The sequence below is a fragment of the Pyxicephalus adspersus genome, chromosome 1 (genome assembly GCF_032062135.1).
Source record: "Pyxicephalus adspersus chromosome 1, UCB_Pads_2.0, whole genome shotgun sequence".
NCBI classification, from domain to species: Eukaryota; Metazoa; Chordata; class Amphibia; order Anura; family Pyxicephalidae; genus Pyxicephalus; species Pyxicephalus adspersus.
This window is the reverse complement of record NC_092858.1, coordinates 152,763,825-152,778,512: the sequence shown is the minus strand read 5'-3', so window position 1 is coordinate 152,778,512 and position 14,688 is coordinate 152,763,825. Positions and strand designations below refer to the sequence as shown.

Sequence of the window (14,688 nt, the reverse complement as noted above, 5' to 3'; positions counted from 1 at the left end):
TAATCACAGGCTGAGCAAATAGGAGTCTACTCCTCTTTGATTATACATTGGGGCTAGTCTTTCAGGTGAAACAAACTAACAAACTTTTGATTGATTTTAACCAACATACTGCACCAGATTTATGAAAGCTCTCCAAGACTTGTGAAGATAGTCTATCAGGAGAATCTGGGTGATCCAGCAATCCTGGAATCGTTTTCTTCATTTGCTAAAGGTTGGTGAATTTTTTCCATCCCGGACCAGATCCATTTCAGGTTTGCTGGATCACTAAGTTTCTCACATGACAGTCCATCTTGCCCAGTCTTGAAGAACTTTAATAAATCAGGTCTACTGTGTTAGGCTACGTACACAGGTGAAATAATTGTCGTTGCAAAACGAACGATTGCCAAATTGACGATTATGCATGAATATTTTGAACGATTGTATAGTGCACCACTATATGTATCGTACAATCTACCAATAATCTATACTCACTAGATACGATCGTTTGAACGATGCAGGTAGTGACGTGTATTAGAGAACGTGTACTTCAGAACCATCCACGATCACTGAACGACCATACACACAAAAGATTGCGAACGATCGTCGCCCAATCAGATCCGTCGGGACAGTCTTTAGTTTCCAGCAATGTTCCTCGTTCTTTGGCGTCCTTGTGCACTTTGTTAAAGATTATCGGTCGTCAATCGTTCTTTTCCAATGACAATTATTGCAGTGTACGTAGCCTTAGATCTTTGTCCAAACAAATAAATGATTGCTTACAATCATTCAACATTTGAATTCACTTCTAATCTGATCATTGTATCAGCTTGGAAGTGGAAATCGGCTCACACTTGGCCTTTGGTCAACCTCTTAGAATGTAAGCTCTTTGGGGCAGGGTTCTCCCCTCCTCCTGTGTCACTGTCTGTATCTGTCTGTTATTTGCAACCCCTATTTAATGTACAACGCTGCATAATTTGTTGGTGCTTCCTGGCGCCTTTTAGCTGGGTGTACTACCCAGCACTTATCGGTAACCACCTGGCTGTTTTGAGGTGGTTGCTGATGAGCTTGGTAACAATGCAGGGGCTGCCACCCACCTACAATTTCATCCCACTCGGCTTTAAAAAATTCTGGATTCAACACTGCTGTCTATGGTTATCAGGGAAGTATAGGGTAACTGGTAGATCTCCTAGTCTTGTTCTGTGTACTTACCCTGTATAGTCCTCTATAGAACATTACTAAGGATACCCAACAAGTTTTTTATTGATCTGATTAGGTGTGTTGCAACAGTTGTATAAAAGGATTCATAAAAGTATAGGGACACAAAGCCCACCTGCAGTGTAGTCTGCTCTGTGCAGTTTGTCAATCCCGATTAGAAACCACCAGCTTTTATTATAAGTAGCTTAGTCCTATGCAGGCTGCATCTGCTGTGACACGGCTGCTTATCTTTCTCTCTCCCAATGATATTAGGTCTGTCATGATGTTGTACATCTTGTAATGATGATTATTATGTAAATTCTTGATGCCAGGTGCAGACTGAGAATCATGGGTTTGTTTGACCGGCTAGCAAGTTGGCTGGGGCTGAAGAAGAAAGAAGTTCATGTCTTATGCCTGGGTTTGGACAACAGTGGAAAGACCACCATTATCAACAAGCTGAAACCTGCAAATGTAAGTACATCTTTAATATCATTTGGGGGGAAAATATGCAATCAATTTGTTTTCTATTTTGATATGGAGGGAGTGTTTTATACTTTTATAAATCTAATTTTTAAAGGTAATTTGCTCCTTTTTGTGGATGACAATGGGATTGTTGTAATTAATGTATTTAATAGTAGTTTAAAGGTTCAGCGAAACCACAAGTATCAAAGTTTTTGGTAAATGCTAGGGACTTAAATTAACTCTGGGGATACATTTCTTTTATCTCAGGACCCTGATATCTTCATACTTGCAACCTTGCATGCCTGTTGTGACCCTTATGCGGGATTCCCAATCCCATTGTTGGATTTCTTTTTAGGATGCAACCAAAGGAACACCCCATAATGGACAGGAACAGTATTAGACTTAAGATCGAGAAGTATTGATGTTCAAATCCTAGATATGTAAGAAGCCATTCCGCCACCTTCCACTGATAACTAAAATATCTACTGGGTGTAAAGATCCTTTAAGAAATTTTACTCAGTGGAACAACACAACCAGAATTACTTAGCTGTGTGAAAAAAGACATATTAGACCAATAAATGGAAAACCAATACTAGTCCCCATTTAGTTGTGTTCTGTACACAAAAAGATACTTAGCACTGAGTTGTCTTTTTTTTCAGTTGATTTTAGACTTCTTTTGCAGATATATATTGTGCACAGTACACATGTAATCTCATGTTTGCAATACAGGAGCATAATCTGGTTATACATCTTTCCTGCATGGAAGAAGTTACAGACATGAAAGTAGAGTGTATGTAGAAGAATGGACCCCTAGACATGACATGACTGATTTTTGGCTCAGACTTTGAAAAGTCTTAATGGGCCTGATTTATTAAAGTTTTCAAAGGCTTGAAAGGATACACTTTCATCAGTTAAGCTGGGTCATCCAGGCTAGGAAATGTTTTGAATCCTGGACCAGATCCATTCCAGGTGTGCTGAATAACCCAGCCTCACTGAGAATAGCAAACCTCTCCAGCCTTGAAGAGCTTTAATAAATCAGGCCCATTGTGTCTGTGGGTCCTCCTGGTCCTGAATGATATGGGTTCCTTCTGAAATAAGTGGTGTCAGCACTGTCAGCCTACACTGTGCTTCTCCCCTTTCCATGGACTTGATAGGTTCACAGATCTAACAAGCAAATCATAGAACACTGCAGTACTTATTAGGTTTGTGGTTGGATCATGCCTGCATGTATACCTGCCGTGTAATATTGATGTGTAGTCTAATATCCTATCTGTGCATGTTCATTTTTAGGATGATAATAAGCCAGAATTCTATTAAGTTCACTTGTTTTTTTCTGTACATGGCAATGGGCATTACAGGAGCATGAAATAAATGATAGACATACCTACAGGTGGCCAATTTTGTCAATGATGTGTGCAATGATATATCTCTTGTGTCAGTGTAAGATCCATGTATATAGGATCTCCATTGGTAAATGTGAACATAAGGGCTTAAAACAGCCCGATGTTTGCTGACCCTTGCATTGTAACATCATGATACCCCCTCTGAAAGACTTTAGAACCTTGAAAGAACCCTAACATTTATTCCTGATAGTCAGGTATGCTGGGATCATACTCTGGGCTGAACAAATTCAGCACAATGCACATTACAGAAAAGATTGGGAACACTCAAATAACACTGTATTGCAGAATAGGATCCTCTTTCTTTTCTGCAAAAAAAATGCTGTGCCTACTTGCATTGTTTAGTTTCATAAAGTCCTGAACTATAGTTCTGTTTTAAATATTGTCACAGAAAATATTTGTTATAAAGAAAACAGAGAAAGCTGGGGTTTGTTGGCAATTAAAGCTTCTATTAGATGTATTAGGTGAACACAAGAACATTGGTCAAAATAGGGCATTAAATTCAACCTAAGTAACCAATTCGCATTTGGAATGTCATAAGAATGGTGTTTGTTGTCTATACAAAGAAACCTAGGCTAGTTCCAATGTCTGATTTAGGCAGGGAATAGAACCTTTCTTAGGTTTCTATGTATAGGCACCAAACATCTTCCCCATGACATTCCAAATGGGAATTGGTAGCTTATGTTAAATGTATTGTGTGTCAGGCACAGAGACAGGACCACTAGGGGGCGCTATGGCTTCCACGGAGGTGATGTGAGCCCTGAGAAAAGGGCCAAGGCGCAGAGTCTTAATTAGTGACCAGGTTTTCTCCAGAGCCTCTGATGGTGAGGAAGTTGCTCCGCTGGTTACGGCCAGGTTGCGGTCCTTGGGCACACCAAGATGGGTAAAACACGGTACCAAATCATAGAGTAGAAGGATAGCCGAGGAACGCCAGGGTTAAGGCTGGCAGTAAGCAAGAGAGGTCAGGTCATACGCCAGGGGTTAATTGCCAGGTATCCAGGAGACAGACACCAGTGACACAGGGGCCACTGCGGCACAGGGAACACAGGAGACACTGAAGGCAACAGGAAGGCAACAGACAGAGAGAAACACTGGAACAGCACAGGGAGGTGCGCTGGGAACCAACAGACTTGGCAATGAGGGGTTTAACGCAGGAGCTGGACAGAGGAAACACTGAATTAAGCACCAGGTGAACAAGAACTAGCTCACAGAACTAGGGGCTCGGCACAATGGTGACACATTGCGTGAACACAGAGTGCAGTGTGTGAGCTGGCTAAATAGCCAGGGCTGGTCAACAGGCTATTTTCTGATTGGCCAGCGGATTGGACTGAATTGATAAAGAGGCGTGCCCAGCATCAGGACTGCCCTCATGCGCAGGAGAGAGGCGTCTGCGCTTTAGTGAGGAAGAGGTAAAGTGTGACAATATGCTAAGTTGTAATACGGCTCTTTAGATCAATGTTCTTTGTTCACCTAATATATGTACTACAAGGTTTAATTGCCAACAAACCACAGCTTTCTCTGTCTTCTTTATTACATAATTCCTAAACATTGGGGTCAGCACTGATAACCTAAAAGAAGAAGGGTGGGGATGTTAGCTTACTCATAAAATTCACTCTCGTTACAGTACAAGTTAATAATCTTGCTTGCTTTAACTGTGTCTGTATTTAAAAAAAGATATCATGTATAGTGGTATTGATCTTGACATGTTCTCTACATCTAAGTTCCTGTACTGCTCAGTAAGGAGTTACAGATTATAGAGCTCCGATTCTGAGTCAATGCATCTGCATGTGTTCAGTTCACAGGCAGTTAGGCACAAGTGCGTGCCAGCTGGAAAAATACATCCCATTGTTTTAACATTATCCAATGATGGCACCATGAGAATCCTTGTAGAAGTATCTGCTGTGTTATAGTTTGTAAAAGGTAATAGTGTAATCAATGTAGTTCACATTAACAGCCAAAAATCCTGGGAGTGGTAACTGCTAGGCTTTTTTTTCAGAAATTTTCTAGTGGCTTTTTTTTTTAAATGCTTAAAAACATGCAACAATGCTTCTCTTCCTACTGCCTGGGAAAAAAAGACAAAAACTGAACCATTTGTTTCAAAGTTAACCAAGTTTTCAGCAGTTAAACCGCTAATCTGAACTAAGGCTTATAGAGTAAACCTATATTTTATACACCAGGGCTGTCATATGGGCAGTAAATCGTTAAAGATCTGTACTGCAGCTCTGTGACCCCTCTCAGTATGATGGTACTACTATGTAAAAGCAAGCTTACAGTAAAGCTACATACACACGTTAGATTTTTGTCGTTGAAAGGAATCTTTCACAAATCAACAAAAGACTGAACAATGCACGAAGCAGTGCTGTACATACAGCGCTCTTCTGTTCCCTTCACTTGTATTACGACCGTTCATCGTTTGTGGATCTGCATGGACAAATCCTTGATCGATGTCGGAAGAGCCCTGTAGACACGTTAGATTCTTGTCCGATACCAGCCCTGAAGCGATGAGATCTGTGCGTATGTAGCCTAAGAGTCACAGTTCTGCTCCCAGAAGAGGGCGAGTTAAAAAAAGATACAAAAAAGTAAATCTTCCCTCCTCTACCAGCAGAAATGACAGACTAGCTGTGCTCACTGACTGCTCTCTCTTTACAAGGACCCACAAAAATAATTGATGACAGCTGGGTGCTGCTTAAAAGTGTCGGGTGGTGTGCTCCGCTAAATGGGTCTGGGAGAACACTGAAACGTGTATGCTTTTTAAGTTTTTTAGAGAATTTCACATGGCGCTGCATGTGGTTCAAAGTGGATTATTTCTTCTGGTCATTGCCATGTTTACTCTACGATGTACCTGCTTGAGCCACTCAAAACATGTAGGCCACAATGTACAGCCTTTTCTTTGTAGTTCTCATTGCATAGTGCTAAAGAAGGAATTGTGGAGCAATTATAGGACGAGAATCATCTGACGTATGTACATGCCTTAATCTATATAAAAAATGTAAACTAAAAAGATGTATAATATAAAATTGACCAAAACCTTTTATAGCTTTATTAGGGATCTGAATATTCATATTTTTGGTTACAGTTAGTCATGACCAGTTCTCTTTAATTATTTATGCACTGTGCAGTTTTTAAAAGAACATTAAACCCAACCTGTTGGTGGTTAAGGAAAAGTGTTGAGAAAACTTTCCAGCAAACATTAAAGTCATGAAGCTGTAGAGCTGTCTCGACTCAGTGTAATAAAATCCTCTTGCAGTTATCAGTGCATAAAATTTTAGAGGATTTAGCTGTGTTAATGTCATCCTTGGCTTTTTCGATGCCTTGTTTATGCTACAGTCATGACACTGCGTTAGGGATGCTGAATGCTCCTGGGACCGGTGACATGACAGAAACGCTCCTGCAGCTTCCTATTCGCTTCTCACAAGTAACCTCTCCCCACCGCCTGTGATGAGATGTAGACATTGCTTGATTGTGTCCTCCCATGAGACAAGAACTGGGCTATAAATGTACTTGTTTGAATGTTTAAATGTCCTCTTTTCCCAGCAGCACATCTAATTCATGTGAAGGGAAACAACAATTAGGTTTAACAACATAAAAGCAAACTTCCAGCTGTTTTGCTTTGTAAACTACAAAGGTGTCACTGTGTTTATTTTTATTTTATGTATATGTATGCAGTGTTCTCCCCAGCCCCTTTTAAACATATCCCAGATAAAAAAAACCCTATAGACATAGTTGATCCAGAGGAAGGCAAACAAAACCCCTTGTACAATTTGCTTCAACGGGGAAAAATGCCTCCCTGATTCCCTGGGGATGTTCATGGAATCAACAGTCTCTTATCTTTACTTTAAAACTATAATACCCAGTTATGATATATATGTTACCTCCTCATCTGTGTAAATAAAGATTTTATTCTATGTTTTCCTATAATGGAATTACAAATCTTACACCAATCTCTAACTTTTTTTTTTTGCCAGGCCCAGACACAAGATATAGTTCCAACTATCGGGTTCAGCATAGAGAAATTCAAGACATCCAGGTACTGTGGTCAAAACACCTTAGCTATTTAGATAGTAGAGAAGTGCACATACCTGAGTTCAGGTACACTTAAGACCCAATTTTAAATTAAGTATAATTGTCATGCATGTTCTGTGATTTAATCTCCATTCAGTTTCCCACAAAATACAAAAATAATAAAAAAATATATATATACATTTTCTTGAGATCCAGATGGAATATTGAATCAAATTATGGAACAATCTGAGAGATGGGTGTGTGAACATCACAGATCGTTTTTGTCAGGTCTCATGCTTGGAGGCATTAAGTTGTAACGGGATTTTATATTATTAGCAGAGCCTGTTCATTACCAAGCTATATCCTCAAATGATGCAACAAAATGAATTGCCTCCCAGGTGATACATTGATATTTCATGTGTTGTTAAATATTAATTTACAGCCAGATCTATACGAGATTGCTTGCTCTCAGTGGGTCCTCTCGCGCAGTAAAATCTCTTGTTAGCCTGTTAAGTATTTTAGCAATAAACTAAGAGATGGGAGCACCACTGTTTTAACAAGGTATTTATATACACAAGCACTTTAGTATGGAGTCAAAAACCATTTTCTGCAGAACAACGAAGAGAAATTGCGTTGTTTACCAGAAACTACATTCTAACGAAGCATAATGTTCGTTCAGGGCAGAGGATCAGAAAACGGTGTGGAAACTAGTGATTAAGATATAAAAAATAATGAATCCCACCGACATCTATACCTTGAGAAGTTCTCATTCTAATTTAGCCATTGGAGGTTTGTAGCTGCTTCATTGCCTGTCTGTGACATGCCTTAACATTGTCGCTGTAAAGCATTAATCCTCTTCATTGGAACATTTATTTTGGCATATGAATAAATAGATAGGTTTGATAGCATCAAATAATCAGCTCCAAAGGGAATTCGCCTAATGGCAAGAAAACTTCAGTTCACTGCTGCTGACAGGCTACAAGTGATAATTATGCATCTCAGACTTTTATTGCCGTCTAATATCACCTCCTAGATAGGGGAAGCAGACAAATACTTGATAGCAAATCCAGGATTGGGGGCTACAAAGTCAGAAAGTCCACCAAGTTTATCATAGGCTGGACTGCATATAATGTTTTAATTGGCAGACAACGCTATTATTGTGTGGTGTTCAGTGTCCCTTCTTTCAGAATTTACAATGAGTTATTGTGGTATTTTTCTTCTACATATACAGAGCTTCATGTTTACAAATTGTCACAGAAAAGCATAGTATAATTAGGAAAAAGGGGGCAAAGCCTATAAAGGGTTGCTGGATGCCACATCCCTCATTTGTTTAGTACCTCAATTATTAATTTACATATTCATTTCAAGGCCTTCCGATATAATGCAGAAAAGAACATTTTAAAAGAAAGATGACAACCATCTTAAAAATGTGTTAAACATTTATACAATTAAGGCAACCCATTTTTGAAAAGGATGGTTGATTTTAGATGTTTCTCAGCAATTTTATGTCATATATATGTCATGTTATGTCATATATTTATGTAATGTAAACATCCCATAATACATTTTTTAAGTGCAACTAAACCTGCAAAACTCACATATCCCCATTCTGCTGCAGGGTCCACCAACTTCCTTAATCTTTTCATCCTGGAGATCATAGTCTGGGCACAGGTGCTCTTAAGCAGTGGTCGCCAACCTTTTCAGACCGGTGGACAACTAAATTTGCCAGCTCCGGACCGCACATGCTTGGGGTGCCGGGTTTCACTCAAAGGGGAAGAAGCCTTTAGTGTAGTCATAATGCCTGAACCTGCCCACCCCGAGCCTGGGATGCTTACGGGGCGGCGTGGTCTGTGGCTCTGGCCTGTGCGTCCCCCCGGGGGGGGGTCCTTTTCCTCACCCCACTAGGGGGTGCACCACCCAAAGCCGCGGACCACCAAAATTTTCTCGGTCTACAGACCACCAGCTGGCGACCGCTGATCTTAGGATAAACATTCCTTAGCCACTTTATTAGTTAGACTTTGCTTATACCGGGTTTGACCAGATCCAGTAAGTTGCTGTATATATTCCTCGGGGATTTTGGTCCAAATTGATATGAAAAATCACACATTTGCTGCGCATCTATCATATTTATCGCCTGTTCCACCACATTCCAAAGGTGCTCCATTGGATTGAGATCTGGTGACTGTGGAGGCCATTTGAGTACATTGACTATCAGTAGATCGATACATTGCAGTCATATAGGGATGGATATGGCCAGCGACAATGTTAAGATGGCTGTGGCTCACAGATTCTCATTGGGTACTAAGGGGCCCAGAGTGTGCCAAGTAAATATCCCTCACATCATTACATCACCTCAGTCCTGAATCATTGATATAAGGCTGGTTGATCCCATGCTTTAATGTTGATCTCAAATTCTGACCCTACAGTCTGATGACTGCAGCTAAAATCGAGGTTCGTCACACCAGGCAATTATATATTATTATGGTGTGATCTCCTGTTGTGGTGTTCTCCCCAGCCCCTTTTAGCTGGGTGCACTTTTCAGTAACCACCCAGCTGTTTTTGGATGGCTACTGAAGAGTTGGGTCACAATACAGGGACAGCCACCCGCCTACAATTTCTTCCCAACCTGCTCAAAAACATTTCTGGGTTGAGAACTGTGTTGCTTTAGTACATCAAGGATTGGATATGTTGTGTGTTCAGAGATTTTCTGCATACCCCAGTTGTAACAAATGATTGAGTTACTGTTGCCTTTCTATTATCACAAACTAGTTTATCCTTTCTTCTCTGACCTCTGGCATCAACACGGCATTTTGTTTGAAGAACTGCTGCTTGATGAATACTTTCCTCTTTGTAAACCCCACAGACTGTTGTGTAAAATACCAACAGATCATATGTGCTCAGACCAGCCTGCCTGGCATTTTTACTACTATTTATTATAATAATAAACAGGATTTATAAAGCGCCAACATATTACGCATGCGCTGTACATTAAATAAGGGTTGGAAAGTTTGAAAAAATGGGTTTTGAGTGCTCGATCAGAAAGTAGGAACAAGCCGAATAGGACGAGGAAGACCATTCCAGAGAGTTGGGGCAGCTCTAGAAAAGTCTTGGAGCCGTGCGTGTGATGGGGTTATGAGTGAGGAAGTCATTAGTAGGTCATCAGAGGAGCTAGTGGGACAAGAACTGTGGAGGGATTTAAAGGAAAAGCACAGGAACTTGAATTCGATTCTAAGGTGAAATGGAAGCCAGTGAAGAGAACTACAAAGAGATGCAGCAGAAGAGGAGCGGAGGGAAGGATGGATGAGTTTGGGTGCAGCATTCATAATAGATTTTAGAGGAGAGAGTTGGGTTAGTGGAATACCAGAGAAGAGGAGGTTACAGTAGTCCAGATGAGAGATGATAGGAGCGTGGACAAAGAGTTTGGTGGTCTTTGGGGGCAGGTAGGGGCAGATTTTGGAGATGCTGTGTAGGAGAAATCAACAACTATGCTGCATTCAAAGTCACTTAAATCACCATTTTTTTCACATTCTGATGCTCAGTTTTAGCTTCAGTGGGTCATCTTGACAACGTGTACAAGCCTAAATGCTGCTATTTATTTGGCTGATATTTGCCTTAACAATTGGACAGGTGTATCTAATAAAGGGGCTGATGAGTGAATTAGAACCATTGGATGTTTCAGCTAAAGTATATTTATGTTACCTGAAATGGGAATATTTTGGTGAATGTCAGATTCACTGCTTCATAAATAGACCCCTTGGCGTCACTACATATTTACTTTAAAAAAAACAAACAAAACTACTTTTTTAGAAGGAAAACAAATCTTACTCAAAACTGAAAAGAACACATTTTATCAATTGTTTACATAGAAAATAAAATGCTTTTGACAGGCCATAGTAGAAAAATTGATCTGGACCATGAAGATTTAAGAGGTAAACCGATGGTATTTATAGGGCCTTCAAAGTTAAGCCCCTGCTTGCTCTCTATACCTCTCAGTACAACAAAGAAATTTCTACTGTTTGTTGAAGTTGGGGGCTAAGTTTTGGAAGAGGCAGCACAAGTCCGGCAGAATAAAAGGCCTGTGCACAACACTCCCTAATATCTAAGGACTCTATGTACAAATAGAAAACTATGGAAAGTAAATTGATAGCTAAAACACTTTTGTGAACTTTTATGAACTGAGACATTTATTTTGTATTAACTTTTTTTTCTTTCTTTTTCAGTTTATCGTTTACAGTTTTTGACATGTCTGGACAAGGGAGGTACAGGAACTTGTGGGAGCACTATTATAAGTAAGTGACCTTTTATTGTTCCCTAAATAATTAAATAGATTGTGGAGCTGCTAAATGCAGTTGTCTAAAATGTTGTTCTTGTTGATCTGTTCATGTAAATGGAAATTATTTTACTAGAAGTCTTTTTTTGCCACTCAATAGTTTAGAAAAAGTTACACATTTTCCAATAAAATGACCTGTGGTTCCGGGTATATAATTGAATATGGAATCCTAGAGGGTTGGGGCCATTTGGCTTTATGAAAAATCTGGAATGTTATTCCTCATTTTTTTACACTATCATTATATTGAAATTTTTTACAACAAAAGAAGTATTTGATACCACTTACCCTGATTCTGAGTGTTCTAATTATTATTATTGTAATGATGTTTCGACATCCATGGCAACCAATCACTTTAAAGGAAACCCATACTGAGAAAGATGAGAGCTGGCATTGTTTATATCCTGAAAATGAAGCTTCAGTTGCTGACCCACATAACCCATACAGAGTAAACTCCATATGTCATATGTTATTTGATGCATTGGGCCTGATTTATGAAAGCTTTCCAAGGCAGGAGAGGATACATTTTCATTAGTGAAGCTGGGTGATCCAGAAAACCTGGAAAGCCCAAATGGATTTGAAGAAATTCCAGGTTTTCTGGATCACCCAGCTTCACTAATGAAAGTGTATCCTCTCCAGCCGTGGAGAGCTTTATTAAATCAGGTCTGTTGCCTTTGAAAGTACCAAAGCAAATAAATCCCCATGACAGTCAGGAAGATTTTTAGAAGATCTGGATTGGCAGCCAACATATTCTATTATGACTGGTTTACTTTAACTAATTCACTGTTTTGTGCTGCTAAGCAGGGATTGAGCACTTCTGAAAATTAGGTATTTGCTTTACATTTAATTAAAACCAAATGAGGTGGATTTATGCCCCACACAGGAGAGCAGAAGTTACTTTTTCCATTTTAAATCTAAACATTAAAGGAATCATTTTGATTGGTTGTCAATAATTTCTATTGTTTGGCACATGTTTCCTTCCTAATCAAATAAGTCCATTACTGTTAAATCATTCGGCACATAAGCAGAGATAATCTGACTAATTATACAGTTCACTTGAGGGGACAGGTGGTGTGCACCAATCGTCATTTGGGTCTAAATCTATTAGCAGTTATATTGACATAGGCTCAGTACAACACAACCCTTACACTGTGCTACAAAGCCTGAAACACAGCATGTATATTGAACAATTATGTGCTGTCAATGTGTACTTGTATTCCCTTGTAATGAAACCAGATTTCAAATCATTACCATGAAAACCATCATGAAACCATTTCAAATCAAACATTAATGCAATTACATCATTTGTAAAAGTGTGGACAGTCCATACACTGTTATTTCATTACTGATAACAAGGGCTGTTTAACCTGGAAAGGTACACCATTATCATTTATAGAAACGGAACCATTCTTCCAAATTATTACATGAAATGGTTAAACTGACCTAGTTTACTTCCCCGCCTGCCCTAACCAGCAATGTGCTGCAGTCAGCTCCCTGCTCTAATTCATTGATTTGCGCTTTGAACAAATGTTAGATCGTCATTGCTGTAAATGATCGTTCATAAACGAACGAGAGCTGCACACACAGCGCCAATGCTGTTTTATGAAGGGCAAGCGAGCAGCATGCTGTGTTCTCCTCCCTTGACTTGCATAGTGGTTGTTTACAATCTTCATTCAGGGATCCCCATTAAACAGCATCGGACAACCGCTGTACACATCAGATGTCACCCATTTGTCTTGGGTGATGATCATCTGATGTGTGTACATAGCCTTAGGAGAGCAGAGATAATTGTCTAAGGTAAACAAACTAGATAGACTTTGAGAAATGAACTGGCAGTACGACCAACTGACAGTAGTGAAGCTCAGACTGAGGGAGGGAAAATCAGTATACTATGTATAGGTAATAGGTTGGTCTACAGCACAAAAAACATATTGGCAGGAGGTGAGAGTGGAGTAACAGGTTAACAAATCAATCTGCTCTATTCTTTCCTTGTCAAGTTACAGCTTGGTGGAGAAATAAGATTTGTAACTTTTCCTTCACTGCAGAAAAATCCATATAGAACAGTGATATGTAGCAAAACTGTGCAATTCCCAGCATCTTTATGTGTACTTCATCTGTATGTTCAGCTGTTTGCTGAGCATTATTCTTTCTCACTGGTCAGTGTGCTCTGATTAAACAAAGCTGATGGACTTATTACCGGGGTATTTATTTTGCAGAAACTATACTGTTTCCAATCCGTTCTCTGGGGCTGCTGTATAAGGTGCATGAAAATTCTAATCCCTTTTTATATGGGAATAGGGATTCGTATTATATTTAAATATGTGTGTTGTAAATGGTGCTCTTTCTTGCATATAGTCAGACTTCTTTGTATTATGATCCTATTCTATTATTATTACACAGTATTTATATACCATAAACATATAACGCTGCTCTGTACAAAGTCCATAGTCGTGTCACTAACTGTAGCTAAAAGGGGCTTACAATCTAATGTCCCTAATATAGTCATATTACAATAATACAATCTAAGGTCAATTTTGGGAGGAAGCCAATTAACCTAACAGCATGATTTGGAATGTGTAAGGAAACCATAAGACCTGGAGGAAACCCACGCAAACATGGGGGGAAACTACAAATTACATTCAGATAGTCCTGGCTGAGATTCAATTTGGAGACCTAGCGCTGCAAAGGCCAGAGTGTCTATAGTCCTGATATTTGGTTATCTCTCAAAATTTTTTGCAATAGAAGTGACCTAGAGAAAAACACTTCAGCTCAGGCTTTTGGAAATCAGTCACATCATAACAATGGCATTGTCTGCTGATTTATTTCTGTGGGTAGCCTCTGTGCTGTACCAGCTAGCCACTATCTGCAGCACGAGACATTTCCAATAAATTCCACCATGATAAACCATCATACATTCCTGTTAACTACTCCAGCCCCCTCCATATAAGTCGTAAGCCTGGCTGAGCATGGCTTACAGGCTAATAAAGCACTTTGGGTATTGTGTGCCCTAAGGGGGATCAATTTGTGCCCTTATGAAGTTCATGAAAAGGTCTGCCCAGTAAGACATCTCGAAGGAAAGTGAGCATGTGCCAAGTGTATTACCTGGTGTCCGCCAATTCCAAATCCTATTAAATTGATTAGATTGTAAAACCTGACTCCTGGTATAATATTTTCAATATGACAGTAAATGCTGGTAGTTATAAATATTATTCATTATTGATATAGTTTTTGTTCTAATTTCATATGTCATTATAGGAATTACAATGTAGTGTTTGGCTATGTACACACGTCAGATGATTCTTGTCCGATAATCGCCTCAGGGCTGAT

General features: G+C 39.5%; 1 protein-coding gene across 2 annotated transcripts in view; it reads left to right on the top strand.

Moving 5' to 3' along the window:
* ARL6 (ARF like GTPase 6) overlaps positions 1–14,688 on the top strand; it is a 41,964-nt gene that overhangs the window by 4,723 nt on the left and 22,553 nt on the right. For both annotated transcript variants that reach the window (XM_072431748.1, XM_072431738.1), the window contains exons 2-4: positions 1,503–1,641; positions 6,998–7,059; positions 11,255–11,323. In XM_072431748.1, the coding sequence (XP_072287849.1) occupies positions 1,519–1,641; positions 6,998–7,059; positions 11,255–11,323 (254 nt within the window). In that variant the 5' untranslated portion in view covers positions 1,503–1,518. The remainder of the gene's footprint in view (positions 1–1,502; positions 1,642–6,997; positions 7,060–11,254; positions 11,324–14,688) is intronic.